The following is a 27,111-nucleotide window of genomic DNA, read 5'->3' on the forward strand; positions in this document are numbered from 1 at the left end:
TTGAAAAACACCCCGTAGCACCCTGCACTAGCCACGTAACCACAGCAACTACCAGTCTCCCTCCTCTCTTCTCTGTTCTCTCATCACTTTCCCCCCTCCCCTTCCTGTCCTGTTCTGCCCCGTCTCTCAGCAGGGATCAGACGCACACAAAGCCTCTCCCATGATGCTTTGCAAGAGGAAGGCGGAAGCCGTCAGACAGCATCACTCTCAATGTGGAGAAGAGATCCAGAGCTGGAGAGCCGATGTCTGAGCAGGTAGCGATCACCGCGGGGTGGCCAGTGGTGCCTCCTCCCGGACCCTCTGGAAGTGATGGTGTTGTACGGGTGAGTGAGCAGTCATTTTGTTTTGTTCATTAGATGGGAGGAATTTTAAATGTGGGCCAGACATGCTGACAGATGGAGGCTGCCGGTGTGTTTAAAGGCGCAGTAATCCTATATCCTATAACGTGGGCAGACTGGGTTTGATACAGGCAAAGCAGAGAATATAGTATGAAAATATGTGGTAAGAGAGCTTGTAGCCAGGTATGACAGTCTTTATATTAGGGCTGCAATTAGTCATCAGAATAATTGTGACTAATCGGCTGTTAAAATAATCATTTTAATAATTGTCCATCATTATCAGCATTTTTAAAACTGCAAAAAACATTTTATAACAAAAGATATCTGCATTATCAAATCAAAATGGCAAAAATTAAAAAACTATTTGTGATGTGTTAATAATATTATCTCATTCATAATTACTGTCTAACTAGTAGACTTCATTTAGCATATTTTTTACCTTTATGTTTTTATCTTAGTGTACTATAGAATTTACAGTTTGATTAGGTTCCAGCGCTACTTACATTGGTCACTGTAACTGTATTATAGACCTTGTCATGTCTCAAAAACAAACTTCTACAAAGCAGTCTTTCAGCAGAGTGTATAATGCATATAGTGTCAAAGCCGCCCACTTGGACAAATGCACAGACATGCTATTGTTTGGCAGAATGAACTTTTATTCAGAAATCAGAAATGGCAAGTGTTTTCTAATTTGTATTAAATAGTAGATGTGGGGCTGTCACCTAAAGAGATGTCCAGTCAACCGATTAGTTGACTAAAAAGGGACATGGCAAAAGCTCTAAAAATGGTTGCATATCTCATCACAAACATACCCGGAGTTGTGTTTTGTTTCATTCACAGGTTTTCCACACTAACCCTGCATATTTAGGCTAACTTCTTCTCTCAAACACAAAACTCTCTGTTCCACCTTGTGATGTTATGTGGTAATACAGGAAGTGCTCCACTGTGTTTTTAAACACATCATATGTCATGTCACACCTTCACTAGAATCATTTGTAGCCCTGGTATTGCAAGTCTCAGCTGAAAAGGTAAAAAGGTAGATGTCAACACTTCATGATATCACAAGGAGGAACAGAGTATTTTGAGCTTTGGAAATGTAGACAGACTAATAATAAAGGATTACTCAAACATATGTTTTGATGAGATAACAAGATTATAACATGACTTACTCTTCTTTCTGCTCCTTTCTTGTATGTTTAATTTTGTGACATTGGTTAATGTCTTTTTATACTTTATGAAGGAAATAAACAATGAAATAATAGAAAATAATAATAATGACTTAAAGCTCACAAGAGTCATAACAACAACACCGTGACATATTTTCAATTGCCATAAAAAGTGCTCATAAAAAAATGATTATCAGATAACAGACTAGAGCATGGACAACATGTACTGCTGAGATAGTTGGCCAAGATATAAAGATAAAAATCAGCTACTGTATTGCTAATATGATGTCCACTAAGGCTAAACTCTTCTGTATGTCTCTTTTTGCCAAAAAAAAAACAAAAACAAAAAAAAACCCACAAAATTTGAATTAAGGAGCCCATATTACACTACTATCTGTTATAATGTTGTTTCCTCATCACAAACATACCTGGAGTTGTGTTTTGTTTCATTCAAACATGTTTAACACACAAATCCTGCTCTTTTAGCCTGAGTTCTTCTCTCAAACACAAAACACGCTGTTCCACCTTGTGATGTCATGTGGTAATACTGGAAGTGCTCTACTGTATTTTTAAACTCCTTATACTCCTTCACTAGAATTATTTGGATGACCTCAGCACTGGACCAAACTATTAAAAAAATATATCTATTACCTTGAAAATTACAGCTTCATGGCATCATAAGGTGGAACAGAGCATTTTGAGCTTTGGAAATGTAAACAGTAATAATAATGGGTTTCACATGAATGAAACAAAATACAACTCCAGGTATGTTTTTGAGAAAGTAACAAGATAACGTGGATTAAAGCTCATAAGAATCATGTACTGGTAACATAGGGCCTTTAAACTGTAAAACAAGCCAAATATAAATACAAAAAAAGAGATAAACATCAGTACAGTTAGCTATTTTACATTTACACCACAGTGGAGCCAGCCCAACAGCATCTCTGACCACCATTCACCCACACACACCACATTCACTTGATTATGTCAGCATTATATCTGATGACTCTTATTTATCATAATCCTGTCAAACTAGATGTCCTCCCTGTTTGTGGTCTAGTCCTTTTCAGTGTACAAATTTGAACAGGTTAATGAGACTTCTTCAGTTTCAGTTTCAAATTATTTGCCTAGTAAAAAATTGACTGGGCTTAACCTAAGGGGCTGCCCTGTGTCACATATTCTGCTTTCCCATACATCTACTCTGTTTGAATACTCTCTGTCACTCTGCTGCCTAGTAATATCAGTGTAAACTACGCAGGTGTGATGTAAATGTTTTAATTTTAGCATTATATAAAATAGGAATTATTTCAACGAGTGTATTATATATTTTTTTTCAATAAAGATATATATACAGTATTAGGATTATTTTAATAGCTGGCTGGTAGTGATTTTTTTTTATTTATTTAATTTGTTGTATAATTGAACTACTATTACTATTGTGAATGTATTTTTAACCAGATGAAGATAAGAATTATAGAATTATATCAGTCGTCCTGGTAGTTTCCATAGTGGTCCATAGGCATAAACTAGTCTGTGTGATCATATACTTGTTTAGGTACAGCTCAAGATTATTCAGGAATGGTTGTGAAAAGTGATTTCTTTTTTTTTTTTTGTATCAACACTTGCTCAAATGAGTATCTAGTTTCAATACTAGTTTTAGTATCTATTAAAATCTGATTTAATAAACTTTTGACAACCCTAATGTACTGTATTATTCATAAAAAATCTCAATATATTTAGCTATTCTTTTTGACATTTTGATAATAATTAATAATGCTGCTTCCTCTGTTATAAAACATCTTCTGGCATGTGTTTTAGTGCCTTGTATAGTCCAGATAAGTAATAGTAGCAGTTATAAAAAAATAAAAAAAAGTATGTTAATAGTTGTCTAGTCATGACTATTTTTCTTAACTGTTCCAGCTCTATATCTAATATAGCTATGGATAATGGATTGAACTGATATACATCTAAAGTAACTAAACCCCCTCAGGTAAGATACAAATTGTATTCAGAGATGTCCCACCCACTTCCAAATTCTGGGCCAATAGGAAGGAGCTGTTTCCTATCTGACTACAGTATTTATTCACTGGCCCTTCTCCTTTGAGTTCATATGACTTCAGATAGAGAGCAGATAACCTACGCGGCTCAGGACAGTGTACTCAGAGCTTCTGTTCACCTAACTCTGCAGGTGAGGAATATTTTTTGCATTGCTTCTAAATTTGTGCTTTTAAAATATTGTCTTTCACAGCTCTGTGGACTATTTTACTGAGCTTGTTTTGGGCAGTAGTGTGAAATGTTGACAGGGCTGCTAACTTTAGTATCTAACATTTTAAAATTTTCATTAGTTTAACATTAGGCTAACTCAAAATTCTTTTTGTGACATCCCAATCTGGAACTCCACTGCAGCTTAAGTTGAACAGGTGGATTTGAACTGTGAGCCTTGTAAGAAGTTACATTGCGTTTATTGAAAGGTAAATAATCAACTAAATAAAGTCTTGAGCTGCAATAACCTTGTGTTATAAAATGTGTCCTTCATTGGTGTACATGTATCCAGTGCAGTGTTTTAATCTATAATCTATGAATCTATGAACTTTGGTGTATTTTTGTATGAGTTTTTTTATATTTAAATGTGTAATTTTAATGCATTTATGTTGTTACTGTGAAGAAAATGTTAAGTTAAAATGAGATTCCACAGACCTCATTTAACCTGCAACAAGATTACCAGGTGAATGAATCATCTATGAATTGAAAAAACATGTACATTGTTGTGGCAAATAAGACTTTAACAAGATTAAAAATTTATGTTTCTTTTGGTTTACTTTTAGTCAATTACAGATTGCACGATTATAGATTAAATTGAGTTAATTTTGTCTTTCTAAATCTTAAGAATGAGAGAATTTTATCTCAAAACAGAAATGCAAAATAACAAAAAGTTCTTCCACTGATTGATTCACCCAGTGGTCACATTTATAAGATGAACCATTCTCTATTAAGCCTGTTACTACATTAAGCAGTGCTATTGTACCACCTGATTAAAGACCATGTCATTGATTGGTCACAGAAACAAATCATTTACTTCATGCTTTTCAGAGTTGACGCTTTAGGAGTTATAAGGAGTTGGTTTTGACTCTTTAAAGTGCTTTCATCTTGTAAATGACTCTGCCTTCTTTGTGAGCGTGCTCTATTTGTGCACAGACTTACTGTCATGGTTACGTTCTCTAACTGTCACCCACTTTAGTTCCACATATATTTACTCTTGAGGCTTTCAGTTAAAAATATGCTGACATTGCTCTACATGACTTGGTTAGTCTGCACAAAATAGCTGAATACTTGAGTTCTTAGATTTTAGATTTTTTTTGGTTTATTTAGTTTTTAGGTCAAAATTTTGTACTTCTTAATGTATGTATATGTAATGACTTGTCTTTAAATTGACCCAACTGTGTCCCCAGATACTGTACGACGAGGTAGACATGTTCAAATATAGATCTTACTAATAACAACTGTAATGTTGATTTATTTTTATTTACAAAAAACATTGGACATGATGGCCAAATTGTTTGTGTTGTAATTTGGAGTTTTGTTTCACAATGACTGATGATTATCCGGTCATAAAGCTGAATGAGCCTGTCGTGGTTCTCTCATTTCAGTTATCAACGCTGAAATCCAGTTGCTTTAAACCTAAAAGAAATTTGTCTGATCTGAGTCCTCACTATCTAGCATCTACAGCCAGTCATCAATCAGTGCTAGTTCAGTCCCTGCCACTGCAGTATATGCTGTCCATATAATGAGACCGAGAAAAACTTCTATGCGTCATCTATATGCAGGTTAAGGCACTGGCAACCCAGGTTCAGTTGTAGTGTACAAGAGTGCAGGCTACATTCAATTCCTTTATTTAGTTGATCATTTAAGTAAAATCTGCTTGTTCAACAGTTGGGTTGGGAATTACAGGGTCTCTCACAATTTGATACATGGCTCATGATACAAAAATATCCAAATAATATATGGTACTACAAGCAAACAATATCCTGCACATGATATTCTATGATTACCATATACTATACTATTTATAACACTATTTTCTTATTAAATTACTGTATGCATTCTGTTTATACATAAATACATTGAAGCCATTTTAAGTGTTGATATTATTTGTGTTCATTCAGGAAGAATAAAAAGACAGTAAATTCCTGTGTTTTAAGTTGAAAAGAGCGGCCGGCCCCGGTACAGGACGTCCTAATCACAGCACAACATTATAGTTGTGAGACTAGGGCCAATATGCTGCTGCTGCTGGACTATTTTATGAATAATGAGAATAGGTTCTTACCAAGAGACACAGCTGCTACTGTGGACTGTTATCTAGGAGGGAATGGTCATTGATGTCAGCGCTTTGAAGAAGATCCCACACTGTTGAAAATTACATTATAGTTTCCTTGTGACAATTCTATGAGATAAATGTATTACGAGTGGAACCTAGAGGCAATGTTGACATTTTGTTATTGCTGTTTTGGTCGAGAAAAACATAAATAGGCTTAATTTAATTTTTTTTTAACCTAAGGCAATGAAGGGAAATTAGACCCATTACAAATCAGAACAAATGTGTGTGCGTCATCAGAATTGTATTAATGTCTGTTGAAAGAATAAGACTTAAATTTATTATAGAATTCAGTCTAATTTCTTGTAGGAAGCTTGGGCAAATATCTCTCTGTCTTTGGAAAAAAACATATTGACATGATATAAGATAAATGTCTTTGTAATTAAGTACGTATATTAATTTCAGATGACGTCAGACATTCTGGGCCAGTAATATTTAGTACAGATAGGAAGCAGAAAATGAATATTGTTGGAATGTAGATTTTTGTTCAAATATTAAGTTAGGATCTAATCAACAGGTAATGATAAATCATCATGATAAAATATTAAGGAAAAAATAATAGTATTGTAAATAGTGAAAACGGTCTCTAGAATGACATTCTAGACTTAAATCTAAAAACACCAATACAGTTTGTAATTTGATGTTTTCTGTGATTTAGAACATGATAACCATATCCATATGGTTTATATACTACAGCACTTTCTTTATATGCACAAAATTTCCAAAGATGCAAGAGGTATCCTGAAATAATTGTTGTTGTCATACTTTGTCTTATTTTCTTTTCTTTGTCCTTCATGAACACTATAATATAATATTCTTTAAGTTGAAATATTTTGGTTTTCTGCTGCCAGTGTAAATTGACAGGAACTTTGACCCCACATGAAATCATAAATCAAATAATTTACACTTCTCTTCATATCTTTTTAGGAACACAGCTGACCACTTCATTCTCCCACCACCTCCATACCACCACACTCTCCTCAGAACCATGGAGGAGGATCTCGCCAATACCCCTGAGCCCTCCCCTCTTCCTCCTCCACCCCTGTTGGAACGCCAGCTTCGCCAGCGCCCATCAGCCATTACCCTGCTTAAGTCCAAAATGAAACACGGAGTAGACTGTTCTTTGCCCAAGGTCCGCTCCACCCTCACCGGCTTCTTTCCAGTGGTGCGCTGGCTGCCTAAATACAAGCTCAAAGAGTACATATGGGGTGATATCATGTCTGGTCTCATAGTGGGGATAATCCTGGTACCACAAGCTATTGCCTACTGCCTGCTGGCCGGAGTGGACCCCATTTACGGCCTGTACACATCATTCTACGCCAACATCATCTACTTCCTCATGGGCACTTCTAGACATGTGTCAGTGGGCATTTTCAGCCTCATGAGCCTAATGGTTGGGCAGGTAATGTAAATTATAGTTTCAGAACTGGCAGTTTAAGCAAAAATAACTGGGTGAGAAAACATTACATGATGACGCTTGAGCCAAATAAGTGGCTTATTAGTATTGTGAGGGTGCCGTTGATGATTCAGTAGAAAGTTAATTTATGTTAGGAAACAGCATACAATGACACGCAAACAAAATTACTGTAATGAGAAAATTGTTATTGTTAACGTGGAGCTTGGTACTGATCTTTGTATTGTAAAAGATAAAAGATAAGATCAAATTTAGTTCAAATCACTTAAACTTCAGATTTCCTAATGGATTTGACCTAGATTGAAACATTGTGTTAATTTTAAATGGAACTACTTAATTAAAAATGTACTCCAGCACAAGTAGTACTGTTGTAACTTGAAAAATGTTTAAAAACATAAATCCTTCTTACTCTGTGAGGGCTTGCAACCTCCAAAAATTGCAGTTTGTGATCAAACTGACCCGAACTCAGGATATTAATCTTGAATTGAGTAGTTTTAACTAGATTAAATTTAAGTTCTATTTAAGTTAGTTGGTTAAGATTTAAGTAGGCATTTTGACCTGATTTAAGTGTATTTAAATGAAATTTTCATACTTCTTTTCTTAAATCTTAAAAAATATATATATTAAGCACTGTTAGAAATATGTTAACCAACTAAATAAATCTAAACTAGAAGTCACAATTTATCTTATCAAATGACACTAACATTAAGTGACCTAATTTTATCAGTGTCATTGTACTACTATAGATTTGGCCACTGAACTCCCTATTTCCAAACACTCCTTTATTCCTATTTACAGTGCATGTATAATAATGCTTCAACAATCCTTGGTATATTAATTAATGATGTATCTTAATGTGTTCCTACAGGTGGTCGACAGGGAGGTGTTCCAAGCCGGCTTTGACACTAGTGAAGATTCCAAAATATCCAAACTGAACCTGTTAAATGGCACACTAGACATCAATATGACCACCAAAACTATTGAGCTCTTCGGGGTGGAGTTTGAGAAAGAGTCCTATGCTATTATGGTGGCTACAACACTGACATGTCTGGCTGGAATTTATCAGGTAAAAACACTGTGTTTCACAAATATGACTTGACTGGGATCCAGAATGCACACTTCTCCAATACTGCACCATTCACTGCTGAATCACCCCAAATTCAGATGGGCGTGACTCATAAGTGGATTAACCAATCAAAGTCACAACATAGTTTTGCACAGGTTTGCATTAAAATAAAAAAAATCTTAAAGAAATTAAAAACATCACAGCAGGTGTGGCTACCACGACTGAGTCTGGATTGAATGAATAATGCATTGTAAAGTGCTTTGGGTATCTTGAAAGGTGCTCTATAAATCCAATGATTAATTAATAATTAATATCTTTCTGTATAAAAATAGATATCATTCCGGACTTGCCAGGTAATGATTACACTGCTGTCTTATGGAAAATAGGACTCTAATTGAAACAAAGTTAGCAATCATGAAATTCAATTATGATTATCCAATTTACTAATGTTTACAGTTTAGAGCCCATTTACATTTTAAACAACAAAAAATTGTTTAAATTTTTTAGGGTAAAGATCACTTTTTAAATTGAATATGAAAAGAAATTCATTAAATTTCAGGTTGTCCAACTATTCCATAAATATAAAAATGCATTAGATATCGCAGAGCTAGATTACATATTACAGTTACATAATACTTCCTTCAGACATGCACTAATCTGTACATTTGCTCTGTCCCAGGTGCTAATGGCAGTGTTCCGCCTGGGCTTCGTCTCTGTTTACCTTTCTGCTCCGATGCTGGATGGGTTTGCCACAGGGGCCTCATTCACTATCCTGACCGTCCAGGCCAAATACCTCTTGGGACTGAAGATTCCTCGGCACCAAGGCCCCGGTGTGGTGGTTGTCACATGGTTCAACATCTTTGCAAACATTCACAAGACCAACTTCTGTGACCTCATTACCAGCGCCATCTGTATCTTTATTCTAGGTAAAGTTTATTATTAGGATTGCTTTTTTTTTTCATCCAAGTACTAACCAGGCCCGGTCTTACAGGTATGGCCACATATTGCTAAAGCTGGTGTAAATTTGGTGTACAAATGTACTATATACTAGAAAAAAAACTGAAACATCAATATTTACTAAGTGATCTGAATTTAACTAGATAATCAGTTTAACTTAAATTTGTTAATTGTCATTAGCTTAGTAAATCTAGATTGTGTAACTACTTATCTTATTTTCTAGTGGCTGGCAAAGAGCTCCAAGACCGTTACAAAGACCGCCTAAAGATGCCCCTGCCCACTGAGCTGGTGGTGGTGGCAGCTGCAACTCTGGCCAGCCATTTTGGAGACCTGAACAGTAAATACGGCTCCAGTGTTTCCGGGCACATCCCCACAGGTTTCATACCCCCTAAAGCACCCAGCTTAGAGATCATGCCACAGATCGCACTTGATGCTATTCCACTTGCTGTAATTAGGTAACTCACACAACTACTGTTTCATATTTCAATATTTTAGATTTTCTTTAACAATTAAAATTTTTATTTTTTTTGCTTATCAAGTTTTGCCTTCACTGTGTCACTCTCTGAGATGATGGCGAAAAAACATTGTTATACGGTGCGGCCAAATCAAGAGATGCTGGCAATCGGTTTCTGCAACATCATCCCCTCCTTCTTCCATTCTTTCACCACCAGTGCTGCGTTGGCCAAAACCATGGTTAAGGACTCCACTGGCTGCCAGACACAGGTGGACTTCAACTCACTAAACTAAAACATTTCCAGATTACTTGCATTACATAGCCCAACTGAATATGCTGTGAACAAAAAACACAATTGAAAAACAAAACAGAGACTATTCTACCACAAGAAACGATAGATAATGCTCATCAGTGGTGTAATGGTTTAAGCATTTGCACATACAGTTCATGGTTGTGGGTTTTATTCCCAGCCTCAATCAATTGCTGAGCGTAAATCTACCCTCTCTCTCCTCATTTCACACATTACCTGTCAAATAAAGCTTAAAGTAGTAAATGAAAAAAGAAAACACTGATCATTTTGAACACAATGATAGCAACCTCAACTTACATCCACACGTGACACAAAACAGATTTCACAAAGTGGTACTGAAGCAAAAAAAATGTTAACTGAATGCCAGACATGACAGTTGTTTACTTGAATGTCCTGTTCCCTAGGTCTATTAATGGGTTCAATTTGAACTACTACATGGCTCTGTAATTAGTTGCCCACTCACAAAAACATGAAAACACAGCCTTAAGTGGTCAGCTCACATCCAGCAGCTAGGATAGGCACAAAGTCCCATTGGGACACTAAATGAAAGACTGAATGATGTAATAAACACAATCAATAAAACATAAATTGGGCTAAGTATTTACTTCAGCTACAATCATCAAAAATATCACCTCTATTTTCACTGAGAAATGTTAATTTAGTTCTTCTCTTTCAGGTCTCCAGTCTCATCAGTGCTTTGGTCGTCCTTCTGGTCCTCCTGTTCTTTGCCCCCTTCTTCTACTCTCTTCAGAAATGTGTCTTGGCTTCTATTATCATTGTCAGCCTACGGGGGGCGCTCCGGAAGTTCAAGGATGTCCCAGCGAAGTGGAGAGCCAGTCGGGAGGATGCTGTTGTTTGGCTTGTTGCCATGGCAGCTACAGCACTCATCAGTGTGGAGCTGGGTCTTCTGGTGGGCATTGTGTTTTCCATGACCGTGGTTATCTACAAGACTCAGAAACCCTAAGGTGAGTCACAATGTACAGAACTATATCTATACTGACAGGCACCCCACTACTTTAGAACAATGTCACAATATGTTGTTTCACCATCTTGACACAACTGGCAACAAACAAATTGGAATTATAGTTTTAGTCTCTATAATTTATCTTAACTTGTCAAAAGTCAGCAGATCCAAGCGGAAAGCAGATGGAGACAAATGCTTGCTAAAGCCTTGCTGAGAAGGTAGGCAGGGTCATTCAGCAAATTGTCTATTTGCAACCATAAGGCCAGCTTAGATTTGGAGTCCAATATGGTGGGTACTATTTTATAGCCATCAATAGCAAAAACCTGTTTCCTTTATCATCCCCCATCATTTAATTGTATTTTATACAGTGGTGTAAGCTATATATTCAATGCAAAATAATGTAGTCTTTACTACTTCTGAACAAAGACCATTGTAAAGCTATTCAGAAAATGCCCAAATTCCTTTTTAACTTTGTGTTTTTAGTGTGCCTTATCAAATGGATATAGAATGAATATACAAGTTTTACTGTGTATCATCTCCTCTGACAACCATGCTTCAGACATTCACTATCCATGTCTACTCAGGTCTCTCTTCTGGGACGGGCCAGTGATTGCAACCTTTACGAGGACATGGATGAATACAAAAACCTGCTGCCCCCTGCCCGAGTGCATGTGTTCCGTTACCAGGCCCCACTGTACTACGCCAACAAAGATGCCTTCCTCAAAGCCCTCTACAAACGTGTGGGAGTCGAACCTTTCTTGGAGCTGACAAGGCGGAAAAAGGAACACAAAAAAGCCAAGATGTCCGCCAAGCACACCGGTGGGGACAAAACCAATGGGGAGGTGGTGGTAGGGCTTATTAAGAGTGAGTTGGACTTCCACTCGATAGTCCTGGACTGCTCTGCCATCCCGTTTATAGACTCGTCAGGCATGGCAACACTCAAATCAGTGGTCAAAGAGTACAAAGACATCGGAGTGAGTGTGTATCTGGCCAGCTGTTATGCTTCAGTTATAGATGCTCTACAAAAGGGAGAGTTCTTTGGGAAAAACAACCAGAACATGGGTCAGCTGTTGTTTCACACTGTGCACACTGCAGTGGAATATGCTTTGGCATGTAAAGCAGCAGAGGGAGAGAGCAAGTCAGCAGCCTCTGTGGTCTAGGAACCTTTTCAAAGTTAAAGTGGGGCTAAATACCTAAACTCATCGAAACAACCACATTTCAAATAGAGCTGCTAAATTGGACAGTAGATGGAGGATTAAAGGGAGAGCGAGGGGGGAGAAGGGCTGGGGTGTGGGGATTTAAGAACAGTGTGATTGGTCCAACAGGTATCCACACTGCAAACTCTGCCCCTACAGCCATGCGTTTGTAATCAGTAACAACTGACTGTAATCAGGAAAGTCTTGTGTAATGTCATGTAGTACTTAAAACTGGCAGCACACACATATATACCTAGTTTGCACAAAGATTTTCGCCAAAAAGCTATTACAAACACCATGTACAAATGTGGTTTATTCTAACAAAAGTGCCAGAAAGAGGGGCCTGGAGCTATTGTTCACCTGTTCACAGCATTATTTTGCTTTTCATTATGTCAACATAACAAGTGCAAAAGGAAAAAAAAAAAGGAAATCTGCAAAAAAAAAAACAACAACTTTTCATTTTGTTTTTTTGTAACTGTAGTCTATAGTGATTATAGTCAGAGGCACAAATGACAAGAGCCTTGGGCAAATATGTTCATAAAGATGTGATCAAAATGTGGCTGCTAAACATACAACACAACATTTAAGGAGCAATAACAGGTTGAACATTGCTGTTTTTACAAAGTGTTTCTTTCTTTTGTTTTATCTGCCTCCATCTTGACATGTGGATGGTCCCTATCTCTGAGACAATAGGAATAAAAGTGACATTACTGCCACATAAATAAGCCAACACTAAATATTATAGCTCTAGTTCTACTGCTGAGAGCTCCGTTTAAACAATGGCTGTAATCCAAGAATCAGAAGTAGTATTATGTTTTCCGCAGCATCTAGTGATTCATTGCACGTAGTTTTAGTATCTGATTTTCAATACTTTTGACAACCCCAGTGTGCAATCAATTTTAAGCTAAAACTACATGATTTGCAACTGGAAAGGCTGGTCCAAGAGTGTAAATTTTCTTTGATGTGTTAACTTCAAGGTAAAAGAAAAGGAAATTTTATTGTTTTATATATATTTTTTGTCATGTGAACTGTTAATAACTTGATTATGCCAACATTTTACTAATCAATTTTTAACCTGCTGTCAGTAACATTCTCATAAGAACAGGTCATAATGTTGGACCTGTCACATGCTGTTCTCTTCCTGTCCCTGTGAAGAGCAGTGAAGCATATACGTTCTCTGGACTCTCAAAGAAACTCGTTTACTCCGGCCCCCAACATGGCAAAAATACTAGTTACTCTGTCACTCTAGCCTCATCTTTGGTACTGTGAACAAGGATACAACTTACAAATCGTTAACATTTCTGTGAGTACAAGCATGGCAGCTAAAGAAGAGTCATGTTTTGTGAGGGCAAAGATTAACTTCAGTGTTACTGCCAACTATAATGGTACAACGGTTTTGATATAAACAAATGTAGGAATTAATTCAATCTTATAGTTGTTGTGTTTAATAAGATTTCTGAAATCTTTTTCATGTGTTTTTGACTAACTCTGCCTTAATGTGAAATACTTGAAAAAAATAATAGAAAGAAATAAAAAAAAATTGTGTAAATGTTTTAGTCTTTTGCTGTGTTTCTCAAGCTGTGGTGCATGTGGCACTAGTGGTATGCATACTGCCCCTTGTTTTATTAGTTTTATTCTTAGTTTTATTTAAAAACAACACTATTAATGTGTTTGTCCTACTTTTGGGTTAATCTTCATTCAGAACAAAGTTATCCAGAGGTAAGTCTCATTTTACTCAGAAAGGCAAATATTATCTTTGTGGTTATTGTGAACATTTCAAAACCACTGGAGTTGTCATAAAACTAAAATTTCAAACTCAATTTCAATACTAAACAATAGACTTTATATTCGATACTACCCAAATTATATATTTAAAAGCTGCTATTTAGACAATATTGTAATTTGCAACACACAATAATGATAATTGTTTATTATACCATACAGTCTTACACAAGTCCTGATAAAACTCAAGATGAAGCTGTTCAGGAAAGGTCAAATTTAATTCAGTTATGTGATTATGTTTTGTTGATCCTTTGTTTTTGTATTGTGTCTGAATCTAATGGGGTGTATATGACAATCTGACTACAGAGCAGCTGACTCATCACAATGCTTAATATGTATGTAATTAGCAAGTAATGCACTATAATTCAAATAGGCACAACAATACATCTCATGACAATAGTAGTTTAGTGTTTAAATTGCTTGTATATATTACAAATAGGTTGTTCGTTCAACCATTAAAGTCACGAAAATCCGGCATAAGAATCTTCAACCATTAAGAAACAGACACTTCCCAACTAAATATGTACAGCATTCTTCTTTATTCATCCCCAGGTATTTAAAAATAGATTTTTACATAGGCACTCCAATAAATATTATACTTTATCCTATGTGAATATTTCATGTGCTAGCATTTCACCAGTCAAAAACAAAAGCACAAAAACAATGATTCAAGCAGTTCATGAGAGTCAAACCAATAGGATTTCACACAGTCAAAATAAACGTCTTGTTCTTGTAGCACCTGGTTGTTGGTTTTCGGCTCATCAGAAGTGGTGTAACAGTAATTCCAAACAAGTCAGTCACATTGTATATTATTTACACCCGTACAAACATGAAATAAGGCAGAGAACATGCATAAAACTTACAGTAAAATCATTCTTTAGAGATTCATGACCAGCACATTCAGCCCCATGATCCTAAAGCCAAGAACATGATAGATTTGGGCAGTCCCTGCTCATTTTCCCCTTCAACAGCAATTAAAATAGATGACAATGCCACCTGTCTACAGTGAAGTGAACTACAGTCAGTGGACAACTTTCTTATGTGACAGTTTCATCAGAATTCAACTGAATTCTTATATTCCATGTATAGATGAAAAAATGCTAGGTTAACTGCTGTGTCCCATGTCCCATTAGATATGTTGAGAATGTAGATAGTCTTCTCTTAATGCATTCGTAGATTTCAGTTTCCTATGTAAAGATGACATTTTGAGGGCTTTGACGTTCAAAAAAACAAAACAAAAACACCCAAACCTCATGGCTATTTAAAATGATTCAAAACCTCATTGACAATTTCATTGACTAGCAGGGTTGGCCATTACATTTGCATGCCTAAATGTTCCATATTTGTGTGATTGTGATATCAATTTTATTTTCAGGACAGATATAAGTAAGTGCCACTATATACTCTTCAACTGCCATAAAGCTATATCTTTTTTCTCAGTTTTATGCCAGTTTTTTGTCATTTGTACCTGCAACTCAAACTCCCACACAAAAATTCAGGCAAAACTGATTTCTTCACCTTTTGAAAATATATTGTTCGATATGTACAAAAATGCAGTATCAAATAAAAGATTAAAACATCAAGGTTTATGCGTTATACATTAATATTTCAATTCATGCATTGTTTATAAAGTTGATTTGTATTTTCCATTTTGTTCAGTGCTCGAGTTATCAGATTTTGTGGAATATTCATTGGGTTCACCAATACTGACCTTGAATCTGTACCAATACTTTCATGCTATTACTGGCCTCCACTTATCTTACACAATCAGTTGGCTTTGTACACTACAAGGTCAAAAGTTCGGACACACCTTCAATGTGATGTAGCAATAAATAAATAAATAAATAACCCTATATTTTTAAATAATATAATATGATTTATATGTTAGATTCAGATTCCTCAAATAAGCCACCCTTTACTAATTAAAAAACGTCAATTGTGTCTTCTTTCACACATTACACATTAGCTAGCAGCCCAAACATGTCAATGAGGTAAATGGATCTCCAGCTGTATTGTCTTTAAAAAGAACCCAAGTTGCTTCAGCCACGCTTTGCTTTGTTGACAGCATTGCAAAACCTTGGCCTTGTCTCAGTGAGCTTCATGATGAAGTCTCCTGAAATGGATTCCACTTCACAGGTGTGTGCCTTGTCAGGGTCCATCAGTGGAATAGCAGAAGTGAGCAAAACAGTGATCAAAGCAAAGGATGGCTATTTTTGAAAAATCTAAAAAATAAAAATTATGTTTTGATTTATTAAATACTTTCTTGTTTACTACATTCCATATGTGTTCATTCACAGCTGTAATGCCTACAATGTGAATAGGCATAAGAATAAAGACACAACACATGAAAAGGTGTGTCTAAACGTTTGACTGGTAGTGTATGAGATGTGATATGTTGACTTAACTTAGCTGCTCCTCCTCTGGGATGGGCACGGCTGGCTGTGTCTGAACCTCATGATGTACACGGCCGTCTGCCACCAGTAGAACATCAGAACTACCAGGACGTGCCATACTTGGTGACTGGCACCCAGGTAATTCAACTGGCCTGGAGTGGGAAGAACATAAATATTTAGCATAGGTTGATCGACTAAGTTAAATGCATGTCAGAGCTCTGTACTGTACACCTGGACGTCTTAATGTCTCTATTTTTCAGCAGAATCGATGCTGTTTGTGTCTGGAATACAATTTATTTCATTGAATCTCAAAAGCAAAGGCAAAGGAGAAATTCAATATGTCAACTGGACAAAGGTTTATTTGGGTTGAAAATGTTTCACAGCTCATCCAGTTCAGAACTAAAGAAGCAGCTTGGATGAGCTGTGAAACGTTTTCAACCCAAATAAACCTTTGTCCAGTTGACATATTGAATTTCTCCTTTGCCATGGATTCTACCTGGACGACTGAGGGATTCTACACACTCAAAAGCAAAGTTTGTAAAAAAAAATACATGAATATTTATACTTTGCAGATGACATAATCATTATTCCTAGGAGGTGTGAAGCTAACTGAAAGCACTACTCTCTTGGAAGCTCGGTTATTCATGTTAGATTTAACCTGAGCCTTCTGCACTTAAAAAAGTCTCTTACACATAAAACTACAGTCACAAGCATTAGCCAACAGTTTTTCAGTTGGTCACCCTCAACTTTTTGTTGAAAACACAACACCTAAACAGCACCATGAAGGCTCACTTTTATCTCAAACTCCTGAAAATGTGTTTTTGTTTTTTTTTCTTTCATTTTCTGTCTCTCCAAACTTTTTTGATAGTGTTTGCTAATGTGTGCATTGTATGTATAAATTATATATATGTATAAACATTCCACCATTAGAGATACATGCCAAACGCCCCCAGCATAATGTCACTGCACAGTGTCAATATATCCACATTATTAAAAAAACAAGCTAAAGTGAGTAAGGGAAAAAATTATTTAAAGAATAAAAAGGTGTAGCTATAATAGGGTGACCAGATGTCCCAGTTTACCCGGGACAGTCCCAGTTTTGAGCCCTGTGTCCCCTGTGCCAGCAGATTCATCCAAAAACAGTGATTTGTCCTAGTTTTATACAAGAAATGTCCCAGGTGTCCCTATTTTTGACCAATTTGATACCTGCCAACAGTAAAGAGAGGCATAAATTGACATTTGTTAAGGTAAAATACAGAAATATAATTTTCCTTAATTTCCTTAATTACACACTCGTTTCACAATTTTATTATTAACAACCAGGGATGTTCCAGTTTATTTTGAAAATCTGGTCACCCTAATCTAAAAATGACCTGATATGAAATAATAGTTTTATGAACATACAATATTCATACATAGGCAAGGTGAAGGGCTTACCTGGGAAGTAACGTTCAGGAATCTTTGTGACGTAAAAGAGGAAAGCCGATGCAGCGATCAGGTACATGATTAATACTCGAGGCAGAAACAGCTGTGCACACAACAAAACTGTTTTAACAACTCCAAAATGTGTCCCATGTATATTTATCGAAAAAGCCCATCTGCCTAACCTGCACGATATCAGAAGTTAGTCCATCGGTGAGGCAGACCCAGTGGCAGGCAGGCACCACACTGACCCCGGCCACACAGCAGAAGATGGCCATGCGGATTCTCTTCCAGTCATTGCTGAGATAGTGAGGGTGCACCTGAGCTGAGAACACAGCCAGGATCAGGGACAGCACGGTCATCAGGTAGACCTGTCGCCAGAACTGAAACACACAAGAAACCTACTGTTATTCAAAAATTCACCTCCAATAGCTGAGCACAGGGTGAATGGACTGGTCTGATGACGGGGTAGTAGGGCTGCAAGATTACCATTGAGTCAGAATTTCAATTTGAGTGGACACAATTAGCAAATCACAAAGGCTGCAATATTTGAAGTGCCATCATTTCCTCCACAAATCATATCCTGTCTTAGTCTGGGGGAAAAAATCGCTAACCCTATAATAAAGATATGAACATGTTTTGAAATATAGCAATTAGATATTTTTCCCAAATCATTCAGCCCTCATGGATAGGTCTGAAAGCCTTCCATTTTAGAACCATAAGTAACAATAATTATTACTTAACATAATCGGTAGACAGGTTTAGGTATTGTCTGAATTCATGGTTTTCTTCCTGATTTGAAGGATTTTGTGATTTTTGTCCCCAGTGAAAAAATCTCATATTTGAATTTTAGATTTGGAATCGCATTATTTTGCCTGAAACCCATCAATAGGGAATTTTGATGAATCCTTGAATGTCACAGAGACCGTCAGGAGTGGTGGGCAATCAAAGGCCAGGATCGTAGTCAGGAGTACCTATCTTTGAAAAGTATTGTGCATGTTGTATTTGGCCAAATGTCTCTCTATACTCAAAACAGCCTACTATGCCCCTTAAAATCAGAAGTTGTATCAAAAAATAGACCCGATTAAGGCTTTAAATGCAAAGTAAAGTTCGGTGGACAAAGAATATTGCATACAGCGTCACAGTAGAAGGCGTAAAAGATCCCGGGAACATAGCAGCCCAGGATGCCCACTGAAATCCCTGCGTAGTCCAGCGACAGCCACCGTCGGCAGGTTTTCTCTGAGCGATGGCACGAGAACAAGTGGTAGCCCACCGAGCACAGCATGCACACCTGATCACAAAAAAAAAAGATTTTTGTTTATCGTTCAACAGATCAGACACTAACAGAAGTACTACAAAATAGATTATTACAAAGTACCGGCCTTAGAGTCATAGCAATAACTGCCTAAGTCATATTTACCCAGACTGAGTTTTCTTTCTCATTCTGTAGGTGACATTTACTTTGTCCTTGGTCAATCAGAAAGATTTAAAACACAAAATGAACACAGGCCATTTATTTTTTCATTTTCCGCAAAATAACTTAGGCAATTGTGCTATGATGCTAATGATGTACCATCTAAAACAGTGGAGCATTCAAAGGAGTCAGTTTCTAGTCTTTTAACATTGTCTAGTCTTTTAATACTGTCTACTCTCTATACTGTACAAACCTGTTGATGTCTTGATAGGCTGTAACATGACATATATTGATGTAATAAGTAAAAAAAGAATAAGTAAAGAAAATACATTTTACATTTTAAAATACATTGCATTATGGTTAATTGTGTCTAAGTTGACTACCCTTTTATTTAGATTATAAGGATTTATATTGGACAAAAAAAGAGATGTTAGCAAGTTATTTTAAGAGTTTGTATTTTTTGATAATTATATGTAGTAAAGCAGATTAAACTAATTATTCACAAATTTAATCTGCCTTTACATATTATTTACTGGTACTTTTTTGTGTAAATACTTGTTTTTCATGAGCTCCATTGACAGGTATGTCTTGTGAGTGCAGATTGGATTACATGCATAAAAGTATACAACAGTTTTGAGCCAGAGTTTTGCCACACTCCCTATTTAGTCAACTAGATGATCAACAGGACATGTCTTTAGTCCACTACAGTCTTACACTGCATTATGAATGAATAGAGATAATATAACTTGTTTTCATGTTTTAACAAAAACAATGTAGACGTTTTCACCTGGAAGCAGAATAACCCAATGGCATAGATGACATAGTCCTCTCTGTTGGCTCCGGAGGAGGGCAACACAGTGCACAGGTCATTGACTGCCAGTGAAAAGAAGAGAAGGAAGCCCAGCAGGTGGCTCCAGATGTTCACCGTCTCATTGGACAAGATGAAAATGCTGCCGTTGTGAGAATGAGATAAAACATATTTTAAATAATACTAGTAATACATTAGGAGAGGAATACAATGCAATGTTGACCATTGATTTTGTGTACACTGTAATAACAAAAGCACAATTTTCAATTTGCAACATGTAGAGTATTACATTTTTTTTTTTACATAATTATGATTTTCATATAGTTTATGACACTGCAATGGACAACACTGACTCGTTGTTGCACCAGTGAAAAGACTAGTTTCCTCATCATTAGAGTAGTAATATGTAATATATATTTGTTTAATTACATTACAGTCATTACTACAAGGCCAAAAGTTTGGACACACCTTCAATGTGATGTGGCAATAAACAAAATCAGTGTTGACATTTTCACCTGGAAGCAGAATAACCCAATACTGTAGCTGACATCTGCAGTATGCCAAGCTATACCATCTCAATGGACACAAACAGCTGGCGAACCCTCAACCAATTTCTTTCACAAGTTTCTTGTGCACCATAAGTTACAGTAAATGTCCTATAATATACAAAATTGGCTCTTGTGAGCTTTAAGTCATGTTATAGTGTCGTTATCTCCTCAAAAACATACCTGGAGTTTTCTTTCATTCAAATGTTTCAGTAACCTTGCATTATTAGCCTGTCTGCATCTCCAAATCTCAAAATGCTTTGTTTCTCCTTGTGATGTCATGTAGTGACAGCTACCTTTTACCTTTAGTTCAATAGAGAATGGCATTTCCAGGGCTGAGATTACTCAGATGATTCTAGTTAATGTGTATGAAGTTTAAAAATACAGTGGAGCGCTTCCTGTATTAAAACATGACCACACAAAATCGAACAGTTTTCCGTTAGAGAGAATAACTCAGCCTAGGTTTGTGTGTTAAACATGTGTGATGTGCGAACACAAGTCCAGGTATTTTTTTGATGAGGAAACAATATCATAACATAGACCAGAAAATAGCACATAGTATATCACCTCTTGAGGCAGAGTTTGGAGGGCAGGTGGGCCCGGTATCCGTCGGTGATGTAGGGGTTCTCCTTGAGGAATGGAGGGATTTGTTCGTACGTGTACAGTCGTATCCTCTGAGGTATGAGTACGGGCCAGTGCTGATAACTGCCCAGCTCGATGTAGTGGGCAGTTTTCAGCAGCTTCTGAGGCACCTTTAGCAGCATCCTTTTCATGAGGATCTCTCACAAGTCCAGGACCGAACACAAAGGCTGTAAGAAGGAAATGAGAAACAGTGAATTAAGCATTAATTATTCGTTTGACTGTCATGTTAGTTTATTATGTTTATTTTAAGGAAAGATGTTTTAGGTAAGTAGATGAAAACTAGGACTGCGATGTTAAAAGAGGGACCTACTTCTCACCTTTACATCACCACTGAAATGCTATTGTTTACATATACACTGGTTTAGCTAGTTAGTTGCAACATTCCTTTCCCCTTTTCCAACTCCTCGTGATTGTCTATAGAGGAAACAGACTAGTTAAAATGTTACCATACCGTGCAGTTATAACTAAGAAAATAGACATACACTGCAGTGATGAGGTTGATCCCCTTGGTGCAGCAGCTGGCTAAGGTGCTAATGTTGACAGATAATATTAGGCTTTCACTTCCGAGAAAGCAGAAACTGGGTGAAAGGACCTACCATTATCCACAGCGCGAATACCGAAGGATTGTCTCCTGTGATGCCATATCTACACAGATCGCAAGTTAATATTAAGTAAGATTACTCATTTGACTCAGATCAAACACAGCATCCCAGCAGCAGCAGTGAATTAAAACGTTCTTCGTCTCACCATAGTAATGAAAACAATAGAAAGCAGCGCGTTACTGCCACCACGTGGGAAGAATGAGTATAGTCGACCTACATATTGAAGTATTTATGATGTTTTAGAATTTGTTTGTGAGCTCAGCAATAAATAATTTCATAATTATTTAATTATAAATGTAACAATAATTTAATACTGTAGTATATGGATTATGTAGTCAAATAATGTAGGTAACCAAATTAAGTCGGTGGTAAGTATGTTGCAAGCACTTCACTGAACAGATCATGTCTACGATACTAGATTAACAATAGGTTTACTTGAAATAACATTTTTATGAAATTGATACACAATATGCAATATGTGTGAAAAGTGAATAAAATAACTCAAATGTCCCAAAAACATCGTAATTCCAGAATCAGTTATTCAATCATTACATATATTAGGCTGTTGTTTTCTTTGAAAAACAAATGTATTTTGTACTATCTTTAATTCCAGTGTTACAGCAGTCGTAAGCCTATTACATCTTTATGGTAACAGCAGTGATGGTAGCAACTCAACTTTTAAACATACACACCTACATTTAGGCCTATGTTGATAGAAGAGGAGTGAAGACACGAGTGCCTTTTATAGTGTAATAATTCATTCCACAAAATGTTTCAATTGTTATTTAAAAAAAAAAAGTTTATTGATACATATGTTTTATTATTTCATGTTTGTTACATGTTTCTTTATCCTCTTCATGTTGGTTCTTGCTACAAAGAGCTTGACATGAACTTGAACTTGACTATGAACTATTCGGAATATTTCATATTTCACCATATAACGTGTAAGTAATGAGAGCAGTGATCTGGAGAGTTAAGCCTTCCCTATTATTCATACACTTTATACTTTACACCCAGGAGTTAGAGTTATGGGAGAATAATATTGGATTGACAATGCTTTTACTTTTGTTACAGGGTAATAATTACAAATACAGCCGCAAGTGGCAATGATCGGCCCTCTCTCACTCCTGTGCCACACCGACACCACAACCCTCACTTGCTGTGCCCTGCAAACACATTTAACCCCTAACCCTACCTTAACTCCTAACCCTAGCCACAACCCTAGCTGTAACTTCAATCGTAGTCCCAACCCTAGTGCTAACCGAAACCCTAACCCAACGATAGCCCTGACCATAACCCTAGCTCTAGCCCCCAACCTTAACCCTATGCATAATGCTAACCATAGCCCTAACTGTAGACTAAACCCTGTCCATTTTTGTATTTTCTTATATCAATCTGTTCAGGGTCAGGGTGTGCACCAACAATTACAATTTGAGTGAAATTGGCCAAAGTTTGTGCAATTTAGCAGTTTTACCATTACAATAACAGAATAACACAAAAGTTTATATCATCGCTACGGCAACACCATAAAAAATATGGCATGGGTGACACTGACTTTTTGGATCGAGATGGCAAAGTGGATTTTTTTTGCAAAATATCATAAATTTTTGAAAAACCTGTTAAATCTTATTTAAATCTGTAGGGAGCATTAATGCATTTTTTGTTGCTTCACTGCTTAGACCCCGTAAGACGTGTGTTAAAAATTTTCATATCTTTTGATGTCACACTCCTTTAGACCAAATTTGAGCTGGTTTGGATGAATCTGTTCCTACATCATGGCAAGGGTCCCTGGTCACTACAGGCGAGTCACACTGCATCATTTCACTTCCCACCCATTAGGAGCATCGCTTTGCGATACTAACAGGTCCTTTGCCAGCTTCTGGTGCTCAGACCTAAAAAATTGTTGCTTAAAACATTCATTAATTTCTTCCAAGTTTGTTCTTAGAAGGAGCTGAGAAAAACAATGAATGCTTTTAGATTTGAAAATATTAAAATTTAGAAGCCATTTTGAATAGCATATTTCACCTTTTCGGTAAGGGGCATCCTCTGCAATGCACTTGGAAGACAGTAGAGGGCACAATATGTTCTCTCATTTCTTCACTCATGATGATAGGATTGTTCTGGCTCATCAGTCTATGAACAGAAAATCAGTTTTAGTCTGTTTTTTAATGAACACATCTCAGATTGTGTTAAGACTTACAACAAAAATGAGGTCTTTGTCATGGAGGCATCTCACTCTTCGGTCCATAACCATCCTCAGTGTAATTTATGTCTGGGGGTATCTGCTTTTTTTTGTCGTTCTTATGATGCACCTTCCTATTTTAACACATTCTATCAGGTAGGGATCACTCTGGTCCATTTTATGCACATGGCTGTCTTGCACAGAAATCTTAACTAACATAAAGATAATATCACCTTGACATGTTTCCAGAGTAACTTCAGATAATCTTCAAGTGGCGTCTTAACAGTGGTTAAGCTGTGGTCAGCAAGACATCTCTTACTGTCTGATCAACAACCAAATTATACTGTAATACAAAGAAAACATTTTGAATATTCCAAATTTTAAAACAGCATGTATTCAGTTACAGGTTACTGCAAAAAATGTGAGTAAAAATGCAGCTTTGATTATTTTTTTAAAGACTACAAAACCAAAGAAGATTTTAGGGAAATGCCATTAACCCAGATACTTGATTGTTCCAGCATTTGCATCATGATGACATCTTCATTCAGGGCATCTCCAGCAGGTGGCAATAGAGTACATTTTTATATACTGCATTAGACAATAAAGGATCCATGAAAGCACTGGATTTTTTTTTACATAACTTTAGTTAAAATATTCTCGACCTCTACAAGCAATATTGAACATTTTATCTTCTCTGTAGATGACATCCTCTGCAATGCACTTGGAATACAGCAGAGGGCACACAGTTTGCTTCTTATTTTTTCATTCACTATTATTTGGTGAATATTATTATGGTACAGGTACAGGATGGTAAATATTCTGATTCATGAATCTATGAACAGAAATTAAATTTTAGGTGTCTGTGTTTATGTTTGCTCTAAAATCTAAAATCTCTCTCTCTCTTTCTATTTATGTGTGTGTGTGTGTTTGTGTACACACACACACACATTCACACACACACACACACATTTTTATATATAATAATAAATAATATATTCATCCTATAGTGTTACTTATCTAATACTTAGCTTTATCTTGCGTAGCAGACATATTTTTTGTGAATGAAAAATAAAAAAGTTTATAAATAAAGAAAGCCAAAATCTTTCCATCACTGCATCACTTGTGTGAAGCAGCACTGATAGAAGAAACAAAACCACACAGTCTTTTGTAGTCTCTTGAATAGTTATCAACACAACATGCTAATGGGTTGTCCCACCCAGAACCCAGAACCACAGTTCATTAACTCAGCTTGTTTATTGACTTTTGTTGGCTTTAGATTTAATAAAGTAGAACAGAGACACGCCTCGACTTTGACTCCTCAACTCAACTCTGTGCTTGTTTGAGGTTGATGCAGATGTCTATAAAGTTCCACTGGCTTTTCAGTGACCTCTTTTTATGACATATACATTTATTTGGTTATTCGACTGAATGATTTTATAGTCAGGAACTGTGAATGCTCGTATTAGATTGTATTCACAAAAAATTTGCCTATGATGTCAGGCTGAACCCTGCTCTGACTACACCCATAAAGTCATGAAGCCTAATCTGCTGCAGATATTGAGAAGCATCCAGGGGTGTCTTTATTTGTTTGCAGACATAAGCTTCCCATTATGGATTCATTTTGAACTATATATTGCAATGATGCAACTAAATCTCTACCAAAGCAGGACTAAATCAGTAGGCTACTAAATCAGGATTAAACCTACACTTGGACACAGATTGGGTTAAGGACCAAACAAGATAACAATGAACACACCCTAACGGATTTATAACTATTTGGCAAACTTTTGACTGGCCTTCTTGTTGTAATGTGAGCATGTGAGTGATTCTACCTTGTAACAATGTCTACCACAAACCAGTTCAGGGTGTTTCCATTTTAGAAAAAAACATTATCAAATCACCATAACATGATGATAATGTAATGTTTGACTTTCATCTGTTCTTCATTCACAGTGCATGCAACTCCCAGCACTTGTTTGTACTGACAACAAATAACGGTAAGACCTCATCATGACAAAGTTTTAGAAGTTATTTATTTAAATGTATTATCTATTTATTTATTTCTTTGATAGGGGCAGTGCATATGAATGAACATCAGTGTAAATATGCCAAATTGTAGTAAAGATGCTAATTTCCAGCTGTTATCCCAAGGCAAGTGACACAGAAAACAATTGCAAAATCTTACAAAAGAGATAATGTCGCATAAAAAGTGTTCACAGACTTTGTTCTTGCATCAGTGATAAACTTTCTCTTATGGTCAGAGGAAGATTGTTCCAATAATTAGTGCCTTTGACTGACGGGACAGTCTGACCAAAAGTGCATCTGTGTGGTCCCCTTGAGACATGGACCTGGTGTTCATTTCACTCATAGTTTTTGGTCATATAGTCCTTTACTGGAGGAGCCCATTGTAACAAAGATGAGATGAGCTGCACTTTCATACATGTATCTGTGAAATGCAGCAGCCATATACCAATATGAATTAATTTCATATTCTAATATGTTTCTCAAAGCAATTATGGCTAAGAACGTTAAAACTGTCATCAACACAGCAGGTTTGAGGATAAAATTCAACACAGAAATACAAATTCTAAGAACTTCAAAGCAAAAGACCTACAGTTCAGTTTTTCTTATCAGACTACAAAATGCACTTTAATCTCCCAGAAAAGGATCACAAGGGTCTGCATGGCAAATGTTTGGATACCTACAGCTCAGTGAAAACTCTGAGGACCCATCTCAAGACACTGAGCTAGTTCGGCAAAGAGTACCTAGGAATGTAATGTCCTTATATTATTATGTGAATGTTTTCATGGGGGGAACTGATGCAACAGACCTAGGCACAGAGAGAACAAGCAGACACCACACAGAAAGGAGTCGTATTAGAGACCTTATTATGGGACTGGAATGTTAGTTACTTAGCCACTGTGTCCTTATATTTATTTATTTCAAATTATTATAGTGATCATTTTTGTCTTTCTAGATTTCTGTGCGGTTTATTGTGAAAGGCTGGAGGAAGCCTTCTCTCTTGTGTCACATAGCTTGACTCACAGACTTGAGCAGTATGCAGCAGCTGTGTGCCCTGCCCAG

At 36.5% G+C, this 27,111-nt stretch overlaps 2 protein-coding genes across 3 annotated transcripts; one reads left to right on the forward strand and one right to left on the reverse strand.

The window, feature by feature from the left end:
• The first annotated feature begins 240 nt into the window (after positions 1–240).
• Positions 241–13,724, forward strand: slc26a1 (solute carrier family 26 member 1). The gene is made up of 8 exons (XM_055153669.1): positions 241–323; positions 6,804–7,278; positions 8,159–8,356; positions 9,036–9,282; positions 9,537–9,768; positions 9,853–10,036; positions 10,754–11,037; positions 11,622–13,724. Exons 1-8 carry the CDS (start codon positions 310–312, stop codon positions 12,199–12,201), a joined length of 2,214 nt encoding a protein of 737 aa, XP_055009644.1. The 5' UTR covers positions 241–309; the 3' UTR covers positions 12,202–13,724.
• An 815-nt stretch (positions 13,725–14,539) lies between these two features.
• LOC110166383 (progestin and adipoQ receptor family member 3-like) lies at positions 14,540–21,978 on the reverse strand. 2 transcript variants are annotated; one of them, XM_055154194.1, is made up of 8 exons: positions 21,726–21,978; positions 21,561–21,657; positions 21,169–21,410; positions 20,036–20,198; positions 18,970–19,125; positions 18,020–18,217; positions 17,850–17,940; positions 14,540–16,564 (listed from the first exon to the last, which is right to left on the reverse strand). In XM_055154194.1, exons 3-8 carry the CDS (start codon positions 21,372–21,374, stop codon positions 16,425–16,427), a joined length of 954 nt encoding a protein of 317 aa, XP_055010169.1. In that variant the 5' UTR covers positions 21,375–21,410; positions 21,561–21,657; positions 21,726–21,978; the 3' UTR covers positions 14,540–16,424. The 2 variants fall into 2 exon arrangements, with proteins under 2 accessions (XP_055010169.1, XP_020787277.2); XM_020931618.2 differs by lacking the exon at positions 21,561–21,657 and having other exon boundaries at positions 21,840–21,978.
• Between the last annotated feature and the right edge of the window lie 5,133 nt (positions 21,979–27,111).

Source organism: Boleophthalmus pectinirostris, unplaced genomic scaffold (assembly GCF_026225935.1).
Source record: "Boleophthalmus pectinirostris isolate CB_2022bp ecotype Guang Dong unplaced genomic scaffold, ASM2622593v1 HiC_scaffold_18, whole genome shotgun sequence".
In the NCBI taxonomy this organism is placed as follows: domain Eukaryota; kingdom Metazoa; phylum Chordata; class Actinopteri; order Gobiiformes; family Gobiidae; genus Boleophthalmus; species Boleophthalmus pectinirostris.

Coding starts and splice junctions, on each gene's coding strand:
- slc26a1 (XM_055153669.1), top strand. Junction 7,279..8,158: donor TGAGCCTAATGGTTGGGCAG/GTAATGTAAATT, acceptor GTGTTCCTACAG/GTGGTCGACAGGGAGGTGTT. Junction 9,283..9,536: donor CATCTGTATCTTTATTCTAG/GTAAAGTTTATT, acceptor CTTATTTTCTAG/TGGCTGGCAAAGAGCTCCAA.
- LOC110166383 (XM_020931618.2), bottom strand. CDS start 21,374: ATGAAAAGGATGCTGCTAAAGGTGCCTCAGAAGCTGCTGAAAACTGCC. Junction 18,218..18,969: donor ACGCCTTCTACTGTGACGCT/GTATGCAATATT, acceptor TGTGTGTTTCAG/TTCTGGCGACAGGTCTACCT. Junction 17,941..18,019: donor TAACTTCTGATATCGTGCAG/GTTAGGCAGATG, acceptor TTGTGTGCACAG/CTGTTTCTGCCTCGAGTATT.